The sequence below is a fragment of the Podarcis pityusensis genome (assembly GCF_964106645.2).
Source record: "Podarcis pityusensis genome assembly, chromosome: 5".
NCBI lineage: Eukaryota > Metazoa > Chordata > Lepidosauria > Squamata > Lacertidae > Podarcis > Podarcis pityusensis.
This window is the reverse complement of record NC_138032.1, coordinates 72,237,558-72,258,850: the sequence shown is the minus strand read 5'-3', so window position 1 is coordinate 72,258,850 and position 21,293 is coordinate 72,237,558. Positions and strand designations below refer to the sequence as shown.

At 45.3% G+C, this 21,293-nt stretch overlaps 1 protein-coding gene across 14 annotated transcripts in view; it reads right to left on the bottom strand.

Moving 5' to 3' along the window:
* The window catches only part of CTNNA3 (catenin alpha 3), a 570,905-nt gene that overhangs the window by 542,723 nt on the left and 6,889 nt on the right, over positions 1-21,293 (bottom strand). For 13 of the 14 annotated variants that reach the window (XR_013986138.1, XR_013986139.1, XM_081004919.1 and 10 more), the window contains exon 3: positions 17,174-17,366. Coding sequence is in view for 12 of the 14 variants with exons in the window: in XM_081004919.1 (XP_080861045.1) it covers positions 17,174-17,366 (193 nt within the window). In the remaining 2 variants the exon portion in view is untranslated. Of the gene's footprint in view, positions 1-17,173; positions 17,367-18,623; positions 18,738-21,293 lie in introns of those variants that run through there. The other variant, XM_081004921.1, reaches the window with a different exon arrangement.

The following is a 21,293-nucleotide window of genomic DNA, read 5'->3' as shown; positions in this document are numbered from 1 at the left end:
TTTATAACTGCTTTGAATCACCAACGCCAAGAGCAAAAATGAAACCATCCCTATTTCCTTCAGAAAACTCTCTTTTTTTAACTGGAGTGTTTCACAAGAACAAAAAGAAAGAAGAATCAATACATTAGACTGTTTTCAAGTTGTATCTCCCTAGCCAAGAAAGACATACTGAGACTGCTGGCTGCAGCTTTGAAAAATTGCTACAGTGGAGCTAATAGATTTGTTGGGCACAGAAAAAAAAGAACGTTACTGAATTCAGGGAAAGAGGAAAATGGGACAAGGGAGAACTGATTGGCAAAGAGAATTTATTACTGCAAGGCAGACTGAAAAAGGGAAATGGGAAAAAATGTGAAGGAAAGCAGGAAAAGAACTGATTGATTAATTCTGCATGTAAAATAGCAGCGCTTTGATGATCCAAGAATGAATGATAAGGGACAGACGAATTTAGATTGGAGATTAAAACAGCATTAAGTTTTCCAGGGGAGGGGGCATTCAAATGAAAAGGCCACATGCCCAAGCAGAAGTTGTCATGAATAGAAAGAGAAAGAGAATAGAAAGAGGAGAAACACACACCCTTCAACAAAGCAAGACTCAACAAGTTTCCCACAAGCACAACCAGGCAACTTTCCTATCAAAGCCCAAGGAGCAGTGCAATAGCAACTGTGATAAGATGTTCACATTCCACTTTTCCACATGCAACCAGACTCATCTTTGTGGGGGAAGGAGAGTGCTACTGTACAGCCCCATCATGTACAGGAATGGAAAAGACCACACTGAATTCTGTGATCCGCTGTCACCCCTGTTCTTTGTTTTGAACTCCAGTTCATTCCTGCTTTCTGTCCAGCACTCCACTTGAGCCCTGATTAGACCTTATGGCTGAACTGGAAATAACAATTCAAGTTGGGAGCTTGGGGCCTTGCTGGTCCAACCCTCAACGTCCCAAAACCTATCTGCCTGATGTTCCCATGTTGTGCAGGGAAGGTTTGAAGGGGGCTTCTAATCATATGCACTCAGGGCTCCTGATTGTATGGAGGCTTCTGCTGACATCTTCCCTACTCAACATGAAAAGGGGTGTGAGAGAGAGACAGTCATACACAGAGGGGGTGAGGCACTCATATACAGTGGTACCTCGCAAGACGAATGCCTCGCAAGACAAAAAACTCGCAAGACGAAAGAGTTTATCGTTTTTTGAGTTGCTTCGCAAGACAAATTTCCCTATGGGCTTGCTTCGCAAGACAAAAAATGAAAAAAACGAAAACGTCTTGCAAGTTTGTTTCCTTTTTCTTAAAACCGTTAATACCCAGGGTGACTTCGATGAGCAACTCATAGCACGCGGTGTGGTAGCCTTTTTTGAGGTTTTTGAAGACTTTGGTGATTTTGAAGACTTTGGGAAACCGTGCTTCGCAAGACGAAAAATTCGCAAGACAAAAAAACTCGCAGAACGAATTAATTTCGTCTTGCGAGGCACCACTGTACAAGGAAGTTGGGGTGGGGCAGCGCATACAATCCCTTGCCTCCTATATGCAAGCAAATGACCTACTGCCTGGTCAAACTTTGGCTTCACCCCCAGCCAAAATTTATACTTTGTTTAATGAGATACAAGTCTTCCTACAACTGGATCTAGAGAGAAATCTGATTATCAGGAGTGATACTACCATGAGGCAGAATGAGATAATTACCACAGGCAGCAGAGGTAGCCCAGGCCCCATGCTCACTTGCCTCAATGACACCCACCCAGTTGCTGCATCATCCTCAAAGTCATCCCCTGCCTTTCTCCTCTCTTCCACTGCTGTGGCCCCTGCTCATCTGCCCCTCTGTTGCTCCAGTTACTGACTAACTGCTGTTTTGCCACTGCAAATGTTGAAGCAGTGCTGGCGGTCTTCCAGACTCACTCTGAGGAAAATCCAGGGATCTTTCCTCAGACAAACACGTTCTGGGCAAACTGGCACAGAAGGGTGCTTGTGCTGTCACCGCTGTGCCATGATAGTTAAGCTTTTTTTAAAAAAAAGTGAACTAAACGTAACTTTAAAGGTCATTATCTAGGCATTGCTGCAGAGGGGCACTGGCTGCTGTTGGCCGTTCAAACTTTCAGTGGAATTCAGTGCCTGGAATTTAAGCCTTCAATCTATATCCTCCCTTACTTGTTCTGGCCTTCACCTCCCCTTCCCTCTAGACATCTGCTTTTAGCTGCCACTCTGAGATAGCTAGGCTGAAAGCAATGGGCATTCCTTTCTCCTCCCACAAAGAGTTATAAAAGCTTGCTCCTTCTGCCAGGAATAGTCACCCACTCTGAAACCCTCAGGTTGCCAGCTCTAATTTTCCAGAGCAACATTAGCAATAATGTTCACTAGCTGAAGTTTCTAGGGGAGATTTGACCATTATGCATGACCTTAAATTTGACTTATATAGCTGTACACTTAGTTTAAAACACCCTCAACCTGCTTTTACTATTTCTGTAGCATATTGCCCTGAAGTATTTGGTCTACATTGTTCTTTCACTTCACCTTGAACCACTTTGGCATGATAAAAAAGGAGAAAATGTATGCCACAAGCTGTTATTTTTGATGCAAGGGTATACCTTTCGCCTGTTGTCCTTCCCTACTGTTGTAATTATTGGAACAAACAAGACAAGCCTTTTTTGTTGCTATATGCAAAGCCACCTACAAGTCTGATCAAACTCAGGACTGTGGAAGTTTCTCTCACAGAAAAAACAAATAAACACACTACTCTATGCAGCTGCTATTTGCATTTCAAGGGAGTCTCCCACTGGCAGTGATCGAACCTTCCCTCAAAACACCAATGACAAAATGCAAAAAGAAAGGCGTTGGGAGAGAAGCAGACATAAAGAACCAGACTCCCCCTTCCTAAACCTATGCATTTTACTGCATGTTATGGGCATATTTTTGTCACATAAATAGTTTCCCTGTGCCTACTTACATAACAAAAAACATGCACATTAATTGCATTCATGCAATTAGCACTTTATCTTGTTTGGCCCTCAGTCACAAATGGAGAGGGGGCTTTGCTTTGGAGAGGCAGTTACTCTCTAGAGAAGGTTATTTGATGATATCTGAAAGAGAGATACAGTTTAGAGATTATGAGATTTTGTGTCTGGCTGAGCCAATCACAACAGGTCTCAAGTGTTGATTACTGAAGTGGGTGATTAGCAATTCTAATTCTAATATTTAATTTGTACAATATTTAAACATGCATCAATGGTGTGATTGGCTGATAACTCATCTGTGCAAACAATAATAAACTTAATGAATTAAAATAATTATTTTAAAGTCTTTTACAAATTTGATTTAGGCAAACAGTAAATGATACCAAGTACCAATTAATCCCAAAAGAGAACAGGCAGATTTGTCCTAAAATTGCTATTGCTGACCACTGACTACCAAAACTATCTTTAACATGTGCTCACAATTTGTACAACCTTTTGATATTTACTAAAGGCAAATAGAAGCAGCATGCAGTGGCAAACATGCAGCATTTCAGTCATCAAACTGCTGGCCCAGGTTCTTCTCTAAAACAGATAGCAAGGGAATTTGTACAAGAAACTAAGACTTGTAGCTTGAGAACTAAAGAGAATTATACATCTCTGTGTAACATGCTCTCTAAGCAACTATAAGTTCCAGAGTCCCTTAGCTTCTGCTAGCATTTCCATTGCAGAAGCAAGAGGAGCCAATAGGATGGGGCTGCAGGATACAAAGACAAGCATCATCATAAACCGGGAAGCAGCATCCCACAAAATAGTATGAAAGAATTGCATTCTACAATTAGATTCAGTGAGTATTTCTGAAATATACTCAGAGTCGCAAAGTGATTTCATGCTCTTTATTCAGCTCATAGTGGTGAGGAGGAATGAATGAATGTCCCCTCACAGTATCTGCTTTATATACATTATTTACACAATGGGCTGCACATGATTGGCTAATTCTGGAATTCTACTGTAAGCCAATCAGGTTGTGGATTCACTTCTATCTGGAGCAGGATTGGGTGGTTCCTGCCAACCAATCATACTGCTGCATTGTTCTAGGACCAATCAGACTGCTGCATTCTGAATCCTATTGTTCTAGGACCAATCAGACTGCTGCCTTTTGGATCCTATTGTTCTAGGACCAATCAGACTGCTACAGTTTGGATCCTATTCAACTCAGTACATAACACCCCTCCCCTCTAAGTTCCAGTCCTGCCCGGGAGGTCGCATTCATAGTCCTCAAGGTATGCCGGCGGCCTACGTGTGCGTTGTGGCCTGGGGTGTTCCCTGGTCCGGGCTCCGGGTTCTGGCTCGTGTTCCAAGGATGCTGGCTGTGATGCGGCTGTTTGGTCTGGTGCAACCGGCTTGCTCAGTCGTGGTTCTGGTTCCGGTGTCCTTTCGGCCTCACGGGTCCTCTCTGTATTTACTGATTCTGCCTCTCCTGCTGGCCCCTCCTGCTCTATGGGCCTCACTGCCCCGCTGTTCCCTTGGGACTCCTCTGACCTGTCCTCCTCCTGGTTTTCTCCCGGGAATCGTCGCCGTATCTGGTCGCAGTGGCGGCGCCAGCATTGCCCCCCATCCGTTACCACCTCGTACGACACGGGGCCAGTGACCCTGGTGATTGTGGCGGGTACCCATGCTGGGCCTGCCCCAAAATTCTTTGCGTACACTGGGTCCTGGGCCTCGAAGGTCCGGGGGTTCCTGCCTTCCCCCACCACTACCTCATCCTGAGCTCTATCGGGGTGAAGGCGGTCCAATCTGATTGCAAGGCGCCGACCCATTAGTAGTTCAGCGGGGCTCCGGCCAGTCGTTGAGCTGGGGGTGCTGTGCTGTGCTAGAAGGAATGTGGCAAGGCGGTACTCCCAGTCCCCTTGCGTCATGCGGCGAAGGGTGTCCTTGGTGGTCCGCACCATGCGTTCTGCTTGGCCATTGGTGGCAGGGTGGAACGGCGCCGAACGGATGTGGCGGATGGCGTTCTGCGCTGTGAAGGTTTGGAATTCTCCTGACGTAAATGCAGTCCCGTTGTCTGAGACGAGAGTGTCAGGGAGCCCGTGGGTTGCAAACAGCCTGCGTAGTACCCGGATGGCTGCGGACGTGGAAGTGGACGGTACCAATGCGACTTCCAGCCATTTGGTGTAGGAGTCCACCACTATGAAGAATGTTTTCCCCTGAAAGGGGCCAGCGAAATCCACATGCAGGCGTGACCATGGTGCTCGGGCGGACTCCCAGGACTGGACTGGGGCCCTTGGGGGATCTGGGCGGGATTCTTGGCAGGCCTGGCAGTGTTTGACCCAGGCCTCTATCTCTCCATCGATCCCCGGCCACCACACATAACTCCTGGCAAGGGCCTTCATTCTTACTACCCCTGGATGTGTCTCGTGTAGGGCTGTGAGGACCCTTTTGCAGAGGGGCTGGGGAACAACGACTCTGCTTCCCCATAACAGGCACCCCTTGTGGGCCGACAGTTCATGTTTGCGGGTTGTGTAGCCGGCGAATTCTGGCCCGGGGCTGCTGCTGGGCCATCCCCTCCACACCCAGTCCAGGACCCGGGAGATGACCCTATCTTTCTTGGAATGGTGTGCAACTTCTTGTGCCTGAATGGGGCGGTCGGGAAGCAGCTCCAGGCTCATAACCTCTTGTGCAGGTGCTGGGTCAGGGCCTGTTTCCGGTAGTGGTAGCCTGCTGAGGGCGTCCGCATGGCCCATCGCCTTCCCAGGTCGGTGAATCAGTGCATACTGGTAGCTGGCAAGGAAAATTGACCACCTGAGGACGCGAGGAGACAGCACTTGGGGGGTCTGCTTTTCGGGGGCAAACAAGCCAAGCAACGGCTTGTGGTCAGTCACCACGGTGAAGGGCCGCCCGTACAAGAAATCATGGAATTTTTTTACTCCCTTTACGATTGCCAGACCCTCCTTGTCGATTTGCGAGTAGTTCCGCTCGGTTGTGTTGAGTGTCTGGGAAAAGTACGCCACCGGTACCTCTCTTCCATCCGGGAGCTGGTGCCCCAGGACAGCTCCAATGCCATAGGGTGAGGCGTCGCATGCTAGCACCACCGGCAGCCTCTCGTCGAAGTGTGCCAAGACCGAGTTTGAGACAAGCAAGTCCTTGACTGCCTGGAATGCGGCCTCCTGGCGCTGGCCCCACACCCAAGGGGCCCGCTTGTCCAGGAGTCTGTGTAGGGGCTCCGCTACCGCCGCCTTGTGGGGAAGGAAGGAATGGTAAAAGTTCAATAGTCCCAAGAAGGCCTGAAGTTCAGTCTTGCTCTTGGGCGCTGGGGCATCACAAATGGCCCGTACCTTGTCCCCAGTCGGGTGGACCCCTTCTGCGTCCACCATAAATCCCAGAAAGTCCACCTGAGGCACTCCTAGTAGACATTTTTCCCGCTTCACCTTGAGACCCGCCGTCTGGAAACGGTGCAGAACGGTGCGGAGGCGGTCCTCAAACTCCTCTGGTGTGGGGCCGGCAATCAACACATCATCGAAGAAGGGGGTGACGCCAGGAATCCCTTTAAGGAGAGAGTCCATTATATTCTGGAATATGCCTGGTGCCACGCTGACACCGAATTGCAGCCGCTTTACCCTGAACGCTCCTCTGTGCGTCACAATCGTCTGTGCCTCTGCTGTGGCCTCATCTACTGGCAGCTGTTGATATGCTTGGGCCAAGTCCAGCTTGCCAAAAATTTTCGACCCAGCCAGGGTGGCAAGGACATGGCTGACCACTGGCACTGGGTATGCGTGGGCCGTGAGGGCCTTGTTTATGGTACATTTGTAGTCTGCGCAGATGCGGACCGAACCATTAGGCTTGACGGGTGTGACGATTGGGGTTTCCCAGGGAGCATTAGGCACCGGCTCCAGCACTCCTTGCTCTACGAGTCGGTCCAATTCCTCGTCTATACGGGGTTTCAAGGCGAACGGGACCCGGCGGGCCTTGAGCCTGACCGGTCGTACTGCGGGGTCAAGCTGTAGCGCAATGGGGGGGCCCGTATACTGTCCCAATTTCCCATCGAAAACCCCTGGAAATTCCTTGCATATGGCGTCCACGTCCACTTGTAAGCTAGTGTGGTTCACCCCGGTGACAGCTAGCCCCAGTGGTCCAAACCATGCCAATCCCAGTAAGCTAATGTAGGGGCCCTTGACCACAAGCAAGTCCAGTTGCCGCGTCCGCCCTCGGTATTGCACCCTGAAGGTCCCCACCCCCATTGTGGGGACCTTACGTTTCTGGAAGTCCCGGAGGGTGAATGGGGCCGGCCTGAGTTTGGGACCCCCAGTGGGACACAGTTTCCTTAAGGTCCTTGCCGAGATTATGGATAGAGTTGAACCCGTGTCAAGCTCCATGCGGCATGGGGCCCCCTCTATCTGTACCTCTACATAAATTTTCTCTACGTTGGGGTGGGGCAACTGGTATACCTGGAAGTCCGTGAGCTCCGTCGAGTTGCCTTGGTGCGTTGGGCCCCGGGACCTGGGGCTCTTGGATTGGTCATCTGATGCCTGGTGTCGGGTGGGCCGAGCCCGACACACCCGGGCGATGTGTCCCGATTTTCTGCACTGCCTGCACTCTGCGTTGCGGAAACGGCAGGTCCTCCTCTCGTGACTCTCCCCGCAGCTTGCGCAGTTCCCTCCTTCTCGTCGAGGCAGCTGTGGTCTGTGCGCTGCTTGAGTGCGCTGCTGTACTCGGTGCACCTCCTCCCTGTCGGATCCTGAGTCGTCGGTGAGGTCTTCATGGTGGACCCTCGGTTGGGATGGCAGGCTCGGCCGTGCCTCTTGGGTCGACCTCTCGGCAGCTTCTGTTGCCAGGGCCTCCTCCAGAGCGACCTGGAACGTTAGGTCCTTCTTAGCGTAGAGGCGTCGTTGCAGCTTCTCATCCTTCAGGCCACCGACGAGGCGGTCACGAAGCATGTTCTCCAGCTCTGAGAAGTTGCAGAACCGGGCGGCTTGGCGGAGAGAGGTCACAAACCCAGTTATGGTTTCCCCAGGGGCTTGCCGCTTTGCGTAGAAGGCATTTCGACGAGCCACCACTGAGGGCTGCGGCGAAAAGTGCCCCTTCAGCTGTTCCATTATTGTTTTGTATGGAACAGTAGCGACGTCTTCAGGCGCAAGGAGAGCCCGGGCGATTTCAAACGTCTCCTCTCCGCAGACGCTGAAGAATATCGCCCTCTTCTTGGCGTCTTCTTCGTCGGTGACCCCTTTGGCTTCTAGGAGGAAGGTGAAACGGGAGGCGTACGCTTCCCAGTCTCCAGATGCTGGGTTGAATGGCGAGAAGCTGCTGTTGGTTGCCATTCTGAGTTCCTTGTGTCCCGGAGCTGAAGCCTGGATACACGGTGCGAGGCAGCGGTGCGGCAGTTGGCGGTGCTGCGGTGCTGTGTGTGGCAGTCAGCTCAGCGGGATCCCACCTTCGTCGCCAGTGAAATATACTCAGAGTCGCAAAGTGATTTCATGCTCTTTATTCAGCTCATAGTGGTGAGGAGGAATGAATGAATGTCCCCTCACAGTATCTGCTTTATATACATTATTTACACAATGGGCTGCACATGATTGGCTAATTCTGGAATTCTACTGTAAGCCAATCAGGTTGTGGATTCACTTCTATCTGGAGCAGGATTGGGTGGTTCCTGCCAACCAATCATACTGCTGCATTGTTCTAGGACCAATCAGACTGCTGCATTCTGAATCCTATTGTTCTAGGACCAATCAGACTGCTGCCTTTTGGATCCTATTGTTCTAGGACCAATCAGACTGCTACAGTTTGGATCCTATTCAACTCAGTACATAACAATTTCCTTATATATTGTTTCCTGATATGAGAAAATTACATCAGCAAATTAAGAATGTCAAATCCATATCTTCCGATTTCCTTTTGGCTTGAGAACAAACAGTATCTGAAGCAACCTATATTTGTTTCATAGTGATTGTGGTATTTGTGAGCTAAAGTTTATCTAGGCGTTCACTTGAGATGTGATAGCAACTAACTGCATGCAACACTGACAAGGCAATAGACGGAAATAATACAAGCTGCAGCTGTTGCCTTCAATACCATATATAGGCTGTAAGTAATGGGAATAGATATCAAGCATTTGAGCTATGTCTGAACCACTTCTGTCTGGGGGAGGAGGGAAAGGGATGAAATGCACAAATGATTATCCTAGGAATATGTTACATTGTTGTCCTGGTTTTACAATAATTAAATATCAGCCTCACTAACATGCTGTTAATTAAATTATAGTTTGATATTAACAGTTTGAAAACTCCCACTACAGAAATAGTTCCTTTTTTCTGTTACAAGTCTTTTTCTTCCCACCTGCTTTTGAGTCATACCACACACAGGATTTCATGTGTCAGAAGAATGGGGTTTGAATTTATAAAGAACACATAAAATCCTGTTAATAAGCTTTTGTAAGGCTGTAAAGAAGCATTTTGTTCATAGAAGCATAAATATTTCACTTTCTAATTTGTCATCTCTAAGTAAGGCAAAGGCACGAGGAGCAGGGTCTCCCAAACTTGGGTCTCCAGCTGTTTTTGGACTAACACTCCCATTGTCCCTAGCTAGCAGGACCAGTGGTCAGGGGTGATTGGAACTGCACTAAGGGTTTCATATAGCCAGATCTTAGAAGCGAACTCCAAAGATAACTAGCAGTATAGGACAAGTTTAGGTCAAATTAGGGCCATTAAAAAATGCTCTTTTCAAGACAAAATCTCGGGGTGAAATGGCTGCCATGCTCCCACAAGGACAAACAGGATGTTCCACTTTTTCTAAGACACTTGTGCTGTATAAGACTAGTATTTGAAAAAAAAAAAAAAGGGTACTTTGTGGTCTAAGATTACTTGGCTTTTGAGAAAGCAAGGGAAATGAATGCTAATGGATCTATGAAAAAGTAAATTTTGTAAATTTCACTATGACATAGAGTCCAAAATGCTACACAACCTTTTAAAAAATGAATCCTTGTGATGAGTAGAAAATGAGTTTTGTATTAACTATATAAAGTGAAGTATATATGATTTGTAGTTTTTAAACGGGGGAGGGGAAGTGTGATGAAGTGGGGAACAACCCCATAATAGCACAAAATGTTGAGTGTGTAAGGGGAAGGAAGAAACCTGACAAAAGAGCAGGAGGGGGAATGGAATGAAATGGAGTGGAGTGGTCAATGACTGCAAAGGGATTGGCACAGAAAGTGGGGAATCTGATAAATGGTTGGAAGAATGGCTAGAGGAGGAGACACATACAAAAAAAAGGGAAGAAATAGTTTTCTCATTCATCTGGAGAGATCTCTTCCTGGTTCACACTAAGAAACTATTTTTAAATCTCCCCAAGGATGGGATGAAGAGCTGTCAATAGAAAACACTGGAAGCACCCAAGATTTTAATTGGAGCTGGCACTGAGCACAAACATGCCCGTGCCATCCTCCCAAATTTTAAATTGATGAGGACGAGACCAATGAGAACTGAGGATGCCCAGTGGGCACAGAATGTTGATTAAATTTGGGGAGGGGAGGTGGAGAATGAAAAAATAAGGGGTATTGGATAGAACAAAGTGGTTGAAACCCTGAACCAAAGCACTCCTCACTGTGATATTTTGGTACAGGGCCTCACTCGTTCCTTCAAATACTGATTTATGTGTTCCTGTGCTAAAATACCCACCACTCATGCAGAAGAGAGAGGTATCAGCATACTTGGGTTATCCCAAGGCTTGAAAATGCTTAAAAGAGACTGAATATTAAAAATACAGATGAGGTGGGAAGAGAAAAGGTAAGAGAAAGGGAGTAACACACCATGGGTGGAATTCAACACTGATTGTGCTAATATGATTGTTCTGTCCTCTGAATTTCTGCAATTGCAGTCACGGACCTAAGGCCATTATGATATGTTTTGAAGCAGAATGCTGGCCAAGTGGGGAGACTTTGCAACAAGATGATGAAGTTGTCAGCTCAGGGGATTAATTTCTGACAGGAGGTCAATTTAATTTACTTAATTTACTTAACATTTTAAAGAAAAACTTGTAGTGGTTTATGAGAAAATGTACAATAATAAAAACACAACTAAAATATAAAAGAGACATATTACCAAAATATAAAAACACAAATCTGAGCAGTGCATTCTGAAAAAAATGTTTCAACTATCAGGGAAAACCTGAGTAAACAAAAAATGTTTTAAAAGACATTTGAAATATTCCACAATTGATACCTCACAGATGACAAGCGGGAGGACATCCCACAGGGTCAGTGCCAAATTAATAAAGTATGAAGATGAACAATGCACGTAGGCATGTTGATTGTTCACCAAGGCTATTTTTGAAGATAGAAAAAAGGCTGAGAAAGGAGGGGTAGGACAATGTCCCCATACAACATGTGACTTTGGTCCTCCAAACCAAGGGCTCATCTACACTTCTACACCGAAAACATGGGTCAGAGCAGTTTTGCCTTTGCCCCGCCACTTTCGCCCAAAAAACCTGCTCTTTAGTGCTAAATCATAACAAAGTCAATCCACGTAAAACATGATTGCTGTTTGCTCCAATTCAACGCTAAAATGCAGGTTTTCCCAGGGGTAAGTGGTGGGGCTAACTGAGGTGTGGATGAGCCCTACCTTAAATAAGTTCTTATACAAAACAGAAGATGTTGCAGAAATGGGAGAACTGAATGTAGTAACTACCAGTCTGTATCATTTGCTACCAATGAGCTTTTCTCTCCACCACCTATATTTACTGTTCATTTATGAACCTGCCCCTTCACCTTTTTAAACCCACCATTATTGCTTATTCTGGCACCTCAAAGATATTTTATACCACATAAAGGCTAAATAAATTTTAAATAAATCAATGTTTTAAAAAATTAGAAAAACCGACAAAGTTGAAAATCTGACTCTTTGTTCATTAAGGCACAAAGAACTTCTACAGCTAGGTGTTATTTACCATTATATTTACCTGGCAGAAAACAGATGCACAAGAAATCATCCAGGGATCAGTTTCATTACATCCACTTTAGCTATTATAGTGCCTATTTGAGTAGGGAAATGAGCTCCAGGTTGTTACTGCAGCCAGCTCTAGTGCAAGCACCCAGTGATGGTGAAAAGCTGTCATATAAACAGTGTTGTAGAGTTAGAAGGGACACTGAGGGTCATCTAGTTCAATCCACTGCAATTCAGGAATCTGAACTAAAGCATCTTCGTCAAATGGCCATCCAACCTCTGTTTAAAAACCTCCAAGGAAGTCCAAGGATTCCAACACTGCCCAAGGGAGACTATGCCACTGTCAAACAGCTCTTACTGTCTGAAAGATGAGGGCCGTCTTAAGCATATCCGGCGCTGTGGTGCAAAGATCCCTCCGGCGCCCCCCACCCCACCCCATTTCCCAGAGTTGTCGACCTTTTGGCTGGCGGGGTGGCATGAGGTGGGCCCAGGATTCCCGTGATGCAGGGGGCAATAACCAGAGGCGTAGTAAGGTCAGGTGCAGGGCCGACTTAAGCATATCCAGCGCTGGTACGCGACAATGGCTGTGAGAGTCTTAACAGCGCAAGGATGGAAGACTGAGGAAATCCCGACTAAAGAATCATGGCAAGAGAAACTTATCAGTACTGGCAAAATTGACACATAAGCTACGGGACAAGGACAACTGTGACTTCAGAGATGAAAGGGAACCTTTTACAAAGTATTTAAAGATGCAACAAAGTGAATTGGACTCCTTGGCAGGTTTTGAATAAACACACAAACTTTTTATTGACAATAATCAGTTAGATAACTTAAGGATTTATACAACTTTGTAACATGCAGAGAATAGCATCCATAGAGAAATTAGAGATTGGAACTGAGGGAAGTCGGGGGGGGGGGTCTTCATGGGAGGGTGGGGGGAGGGAGAAAAATGGAGGGGAATTAAGGATGATATGTTTTCAGATAATATGTTTTGTTTAAATTCCTAAATAAAATAAAATAAAGCATCTCCAGCGGTTGGGGTACAAAGATCCCTCCGCCCGCCCCCATTTCCCACATCACACATTCAACACACATTTAAAGCACATGATTTCCCCCAGAGAATCCTGGAAACTGTAGCTTCCCACTCACAGAGCTACAGTTCCCAGGATACTTTAGAGGAAGCCACGTGCTTTAATTGTGTGGTCTAGAACCGGTGTCAGCGGCTGAACATCTGCTTGACATGCGGAAGATCCCTGGCACCACCAGGTGTGCTGAGATAGGACCATGTAAAAATCCCAGAGGGCTGTTGTCAGTCAGTGTAGACACTATGGAGCTAGGTAGGCCAGTGATCCAACTCTGGTTAAGTTATCCCTCTATAAAAGTAGTATTTCATTTCCTCAGGTCATGTGTCCCCGGTTAAACTGGCACTGTGGAGGAGGTTGTCCTATATAATGGACGGGGGCGGGGGGGGCGGAGGATTCTCCTTTATGGAAAAAAATAGGATTAAGCAAATAAGAGAGCCAGGGAAGTATAGCAGTTAAGAATGTTGGGCTAAGACCAGAGACCCAGGTTCAAATCCCCACTCAGCCAAGAAGCTCATTGCACGATCTTGGACTAGCTGTTCTCTCTCATCCTTGCGTACCTTGCAAAGTTGTTACAAAGATGAAATGAAAAGCGTGTTTACTGCCTTGGACACCTTGGGGGAAATGGAGGAGTATAAATGTAGTAAATAAAGAAAATAAATAAGGACAGTGTTACTGGAAAGGTGCCTTTTCCCAAGTCAAACCATTAGTCCATCTAGCTCAGTACTGCCTACACTGACTGGCAGCAGCTCTCCAGGGATTCAGGCAGGGGAGATTCCTAGCCGTACATGCAGATGCCAGGGAGGAAAACTCAGGTGCAAGGTATTCTAACCACTGAACTATGACCCTCCCCTTAAGACATAGGTACATTGGAAGCCACAGTATGCAAAACCAAACTCTTGGTTCATCTAGCTCAGTATTGCCCACACTGACTGGCAGTGGCTCTTCAGGAGTCTCTTCCAGCTCTACCTGGGATCTTCTGCATCAAAGCAGATGCTCTGCCACAAAGCTATGACTCCGCCCCCCTGCTTTATTTGCAGATTAAATAAATAACTGGAATGTTGGGAATTAGAAAAAAACGAAACACCCAGTTATTCCTAGCCTAGCAGCTGGTCGGGGGCACTCCAGCCATCCTTAGGGCCATTTGCCCCTCTACCTGCCTAACCCAATTCCCCCTTCCCTACCTGGCTGACTGGGGAGTGGGTTCCGCTCTGCCAAGGGGGGACGCGACAGAGGTTGGCACCCTCTTCCAACAGAGCCAAGTTTGCTCATCTAGTCTTCTCTTGTTTCCCCACCTGGCATTGACCTGGGCTGGGAGGGATGAGATGGAGCTTTACTTCCCTCCTTCCCCTCCCTCTCTGATTCCAGGTTGTTGGGAGGGGGTGCTTCCCACAATGCATTGCCTTTTTAACCCTTCCCTGGCATTCTTGGAAAGGGATGGCCAGGAGGAAAGGGGCCTTTTTGCTCTGAGCAGGCTGGAAGGCAGAGAAAGGGAGGCAGAGGGGGAAAGATGGGGAGGAGACTCACATAGGTCCTCAAGGTAACCCTCCCACCTACATGGCCCACACCCAACCTAACCTATGACAAGCATCTTTTTATTGTTGCAGAGAAACTACCTTCTCCATTCCCATGTTCATTGACAAACAGACACAATCCTAACTCTTGTCTCTTCAGAAGTTAGTCCTGTGGATGAGGACTGTAGACTATGGGTTGCCGCTCATATAAATCCTGCTCAGAATAAACCCATTGAAGTTAATGGGCATGCTTAATTTAGGCCCACTAATTTCAGTGGGTCTGTTCTGACTGGAATTTGGATGAATACAACCCTAGGGCTGCTGCAATCTTAACCCCCCTTTCCTGGGAATAAACCCGGCTGAATTAAATGTGGTTTACTTCTGCACAGATGTGGTTAGAATCTCCCTGTAAGGCTGGCTTCAGTCTAATATCACCCTGTTAAATATCCCATTGATTGCATTCAGCAGGTTTTAGACAATGTTAGTCTTACACAGAGTGCAGCCATGGTAAATGATAGCCATGGTAACTAAGGCCCCTTAATAAGTTTACTCTCTGTAGGACATAGCTAGATACATCTCAGTGGGACTTACTTATGTGTGGGGTGAGGTTGCATTTCACTCTATGTCAAATAGACATATAGGTAACTCAACTTGACAACTGTCACTCAAAAGGGGCATCTGGGTATCCACAAGAATTTTTTTCATTGTGTGGGGGGGCAGGTTAATTTATCACCACCACCTTTTTTTTTTTTTTTTTTTTTTGAGAAGAATCGTGCTTGCATATTTTGCATTCTACAAATGCTAAAAACATTTTTTAAGATGGGGGGGGTCCTGGAAATTATGATTCATGGGTGGGATACCCATGGCCAGATACCCCCCACACACACACACGTGCCAAGCAGGACAGCAGCAAAAGGAGAAAATGGGCCACTTTTGGGGTTTCTGTTTGCAAATTCATGAACTGGAGACCTTCCTTTCTGCACCATTTATTCCAGTTCTATGCCTCATGCTTGTTTCAAATTTGGAGGCAGCTCAGGAGCGACAGAATCCAAAGCGTCTGACTGCACCCCACATAACTGGGTGGTGGTGTGGGGGTTTTGGGCAGGAGGGAGAAGAAGCAGGATTTTTGAAATATACTCAGAGTCCTGTAGTGATTTCATGCTCTTTATTGCAGCTTGTTAAACAGTGACTGAAATGACCCCCAAACCTCAGGCTTTTATATACATTATTTACACAATGAGTCCTGTCTGATTGGCTGATTCTGCTTCCCTCCTGGAGCCTGATTGGTCTTTTCCTGCAGGCCAATCAGTTGTTGCATTCTACGATCCTACCAGCCTAACAGGCTGATTAACTTCCTTCTGGAGCCTGATTGATCTTTTCCTGCAAGCCAATCAGTTGTTGCATTCTAGGATCCTACTTGCCTATTGTCCAAGGATCCAAGCTTAGTACATAACAATTTTACTCATCGTTTTTGACAAATCAAGGCTGCAATTCTAACCCCACTTCCCCATTGGATACAATACGGCTTACTTCTGAGTAGGCACTGTTCACATTGCACTACAGGGGGGAAACTGCTATCATGTAGGTTGAAGGACACCCGATGTTTAAGAAACAAAACAAAAGGCCAAAGGGATCTGTTTACATTGATCTCTGCGATCATGACATCCTCCTGTTCCTGATCCCATCCCATTTCTTTACACACACGAACATACACATCATGGAAATTTTAACAAGGGAACCTTCTACCATTAAAATTCACATATGTATGTATGTATGTATGTATGCAATTGGCTTCATGAATATTTTATTTTGGCAGTTCTCTCAAGAACTGATCTAATGTCAATTGCAAAGTGAAAATTGAGGTTGCCTGTCAATACAAAATTGTAAGTTCTGTTAAACTGAGATGGATAGATAGACTAAAATGAGTGATCCACACTAGAACAGTGTATGATTATGGCTGACAGGTAATCTTTTCAGTTCAAGTCATACTGTATTTTCTTCCAATCAATTTGAAAGAATTCTTAAAAACATTTATAATACGCACAATAATAATCCTGTAACTTATTCAAATATTGGACAGTGGAAAGTGGACAGCAAGCATCACACCATGTTGCAATGTAGTTATCTAACCCCAAGGTTTCAGCCTCACCTTCTCCAGTGCCTTGTATTTGTGTAGTGAACTGCTGAACATATGTACACGATGACAGCCACAACACAACAGGAAGAAACTGAAATCAACCTTCTGATGGTGCCACTTTGCAATCACCACCACTATGAGGTTGAGGACAATATATAAACTCATAGGAATCACACAACTTTTTTCAACATGTTACCAGTGATCCATCCAGAGTTCCCTGCAATTGATACACTCTCTGAACATAAAAATGAATCAGTTCCAGCTAATGCATCTCTCAGACACAAAGATGCCCATGAATCTCCTTAGAGAACACTTGTCTTCCATTTCACAGGGAAAGGGCTGATTTGCCAGTAACTCTAGTGAGATTGAGAAAAGAAGGAAAACAGATAGAATGATTTAATAAGTCTCAGAATGGGCAAGTGCCTATTATTCCAAACTATGGGGATTGTTGCAATTTTAAGAATCATAATAAAAAAATTCATAGATTAGAGACAAATGCACTTTTTTTTAATATGCAGCTGCTCTTTGAAATAGGTGTGTTATTGTTATAGCAATGACAGACTTACTTTCTTTGCGGACATCACGAAGCGCAGCATTAAGTTCCTCCATTAGCACAGGAGCCTCTTTAGCAATTTTTTCCCCTTTGTCCAATAAGTTCCAAGTGGCTTCTTCCACAGAAGCAAGGATAACACGGGCTCGTTTGGAGCATCCTTTTTTCTTATTAGAAGGGTTTTGAGGGCAATTCACTAATGTGGTAACCTAAAAACATAAAAGACATTTTAGTACTTTCAGCTCTGAAATTAAACAGTTACATTTTTCAGCCTATATTAAGAAAATAATGATCCCAGATAACTGACTAATGAAGCTCTAAGGGAATTTTTATATCAAATTCATAATCCATGATTTGTGCACACACCACTAGCATATCCAACACAAGGTGTATGAAGAAATAAACTCAGAATGAAGCACACACAAACAAATAGTCTCATTAATTGCCCCAAAAGCAGCCTCTAGTTTTCAAGCTGTTGTAGTGATTCATCACACAAGGGCAAAATATGTAGAGGTATAACGGTGGTGCTAAAACAGACATCATATAATCATAGTGTTTGCTTTGCTTATATAAGCTTTTCAGGGAGAGATAGAGCGAAAGTTGCTTTTCAATATTAAAGCTATTTCCAGGATAGTGCCTGTCAGGACTGGTCGTTGTCCTCTTCAGATCACCACACAAACGCTTCCTGTTCTTTTATAACTTTTTATTGTGTATTAACAAACAAACTTTTAAACGATCCTTATCTTTAACTATTCTTCCTCAGAGTCACTTATTTCAGATACCTTCTGAGCTCTGCCTCTCTGTGACCAGCCACTCTCAAAATGGCGAAGGCGCCCTTCCCTTCGCTTTCCCGCTCTTTTTTCTAGCCTCCTGGCTAGAGCTGGCTTGTATCTCCCCTCCTCCGAATCTGAGCTAGAACTTAACCCTTGCCTTTCCTGTGAACATCCTGTTCCTCCCTGTTGTTCCTGTTGCTTTCTTCTGTTAGATTCACTGCTCTCCTCACCCCCTTGCGGAAAACATTCTCCCTCTGGGAAACTGGAAACTTCTAACTCTAACTCTTCCCTGACAGTGCCCAAGTATCATTTTTCTGGGCTCTATACAAACTTGTACAAAACGTTGACAAGAAAAGTGTTGCCTCCCTTGAAAAACCTCCTTTACTTTCTTTAGTTCCTTTATTTAAGCTGCTTCAGTGTAAGTTTTTCTGATTTACATTGATAGCTAGGCATGGCATATTACATATAAGTGTACAGAGTCCAATGAGGACTAAACATTCTTAGTGGCTACAGTGCCAGATTTACATATGGGCTGAGCAGGCTGCAGCTCAGGGCCTCATATTCTAGGGGGGGCCTTGTCCTCCTGCCATTTTTTAATCCAGATTTTACTATCTAAGCCCAGTTACTTAGTAACATTAAACATATGACATATGAGTCTATGACTGTATAACAGTTACACAAGTGTGTACTTACTGTTTGGTAAGGTTTGTGGAAGCTTTAAAGCAGGGGTCGGCAAACGACGGTCCCCGGGCCGGATCAGGCCAGTCTGGGTCCTAAATCCAGCCTGCCCGGCCATTTAAGAACCTGCCGCAAAGCCGAGACTCCCGGCGATGACAACGGGAGGAAGAGGCCAAGCGGTGGCAGCTCTGCCAATCAAACACCGTGCCTGGTTTGCCTCAGCACAGTGCGGAGACATCTCTGCAAATCACATGCCGCACCTGGTTTACCTCAGCAGCATTTGATTGGCAGAGATGTCCCCGCACCGTGCTGAGGTAAACCAGGCATGGTGTTTGATTTGCAGAGCCACCACCGCTCGGCCTCTTCCTCACACCGCTGCCACCGCCATGGTGCTCCTGTGGGCCAGAGAGTGGAACGGACAATCTCGCTCTGCCTACCCGCTTCACAAGAAGAAGCAGCAGCAGTGGCAGCAGCCACGGCAAGTTAAGTGCAGCGCCCTCTTTCTCTGGGCGGGGAGGAAGCCCATTTCGCACCACCGCAGCCAGCCCTTCAGTGAATGAGGCAGGCGGCAAACCAAGAAGGCGGCTGGGGCTAAGGGGGTAGGGAGGAGGACTACTTGCCCCCCTCGCCTCTTCTTCCAGCTCCCCCCCCCTCCGGTGCCACTTCTCCAGAGTCCTTTGAAGATTACTGGGTGGCCCAGTGTTTGCAGCAGATCCAGCCTTCTGGTTTGGGGCACTCAAACATCCATGGAAGTTGTAAGAGTAGTTTTTATTTTACTATAGTTTCTGGAGGCATTTTTTCATCATGGACAGGACAACCAACATTCATCCCTGCAAACACGTTCCCTGCCTGGCTGCTGCCTCTTTCTACACAAAGACAATCTTTCAGGGCAAGAGAAAACACATAGTATGAGAACTCCCAGTGTAAGAGAAGAAGTGAGACAGCCTGCTAGCCACATACATCTGTCTGAAAACATAAGGGATGTTGAGAGAAATATGCCTCATTCACTAGTATTAGGTTTAGGGAAAAATAACTTGCAACAAATTCATCACGGTTTAAAAATTTAAAACAAACTAGGGGGAACACACAGAAAACTCTGGCTAAAAGTGCCTGTCATACTAGAACTAAGTACAGCTCAGAGTTTGGGGAAAAGAAAAAGAAAGAAAACTTCCATAAAACAAATCCACCAAGAATTTTTGGATTATCAAGTTGACCTGCATGGAATGGAGACATAAATCAACAATAGGAGAAGAGTTCTCCTAACAGTATTAATCTCTGACTCAAAATGGCTAGGTTAAAGGGCAGTGCAAAAGAACCAAAGTGGTCGCTTCAAACCTAATAGTTTATTTATCCACCTGAACCATTTATACACCAATAGCACCAAGTAAACTTTTATCTCACTGATGAATAAGACAAATAAAATGGGCAGCAGTTTAGTGTTCAGTTTCTATAGTCTTTATACTTTAGTTTCATACTGTAACTTTATTTTCTGCTTGTAAAAAAGGAAATGAGAGAAACAGTTTCAAAATTAATCTTTACCTACAAATAAACAAGGAACAGGGATTATACAGATTGGATTTAGAAAATTGGATTAGAAAATTGGATCACATTCACAGAACCACAAAAAAGTGAAGTTCAGACAACAAATCTAAAACAACTCAGGAAGAGAGAGAGAGAGAGAGAGAGAGAGAGAGAATATTCATGAATTGGCTAAGTGAGAATTTAGAGAATGATGAAGGGCATATGATATAGTTACTATAATTGAAAACGCAATTACCAGGGGAAACGTGTAGTCAATTGAAATAATTTACTGCAAGTAGAGACCATTGTGAAAGTTATCACATGGAATAAATGGAATGAAATTATTGAAATATATCAGAAGGTAGGCATCTGTGTAAACTAGCTTACTGATTTACCTATATGCCAGTGGGAAGTTTTAGGTTCAGGAAAAATCAAGCTTTTATGTGAGTACTAAGGAATATGTAAGAAGGCTAAAGATTTATGAATACAGAGCTATCAAAACAGAAGAGATTCTGCTTAGCTGCTGAACCTAAATTACTATAGTTCAGCAGAAATCACTTTATGCATCCCCAACACCAAAACCAGAGCCTGTCAACTTCAAAACTTAACTCTGGCCATAGTTCTGAAACATTTGCAAAGCATACTCTCTGACAAAGTCTAGGCCTAAAATTGCACAAGTCTCCTTGAAGTCACAAATACACAGAGGAAAGCACAAATTACACACAAGCCTCTATCTTGCCTTTTGTTCACATACCAGTTCAATAGTTTTGCAGAGAGGAGGTTTGGGTCTCCTATAACTAGTCTGTAGTGAGTCATTGCCTACCTCCAAGCCCTTGCACTGTTCTCAGTAGGAAACAGATTTCTAACAGGCCAAAAGAGGAGGTTCAGCCTCCTCCCCAAACATTCACATATTCTAGCCCACATGTCCTCTTTTTCATGGGTATGGAAAATGAGAGTTGTCATAGCAATCCATAGTTAAAGGAAGAAGTCAGCAAATATGTCCTCTTTTTTGCTCTTCAAAATATGGCAACCCTAGATATCTTCACTGTGTGCACAAACTGTGGTTTACACTAAGTTCATAATCCTTATTTTGGGTAGGCATGAGGTTCACACTTTATGCAGTGGAAAATGCATATATAGTTATCCTGAGTCAATATTTTGCTC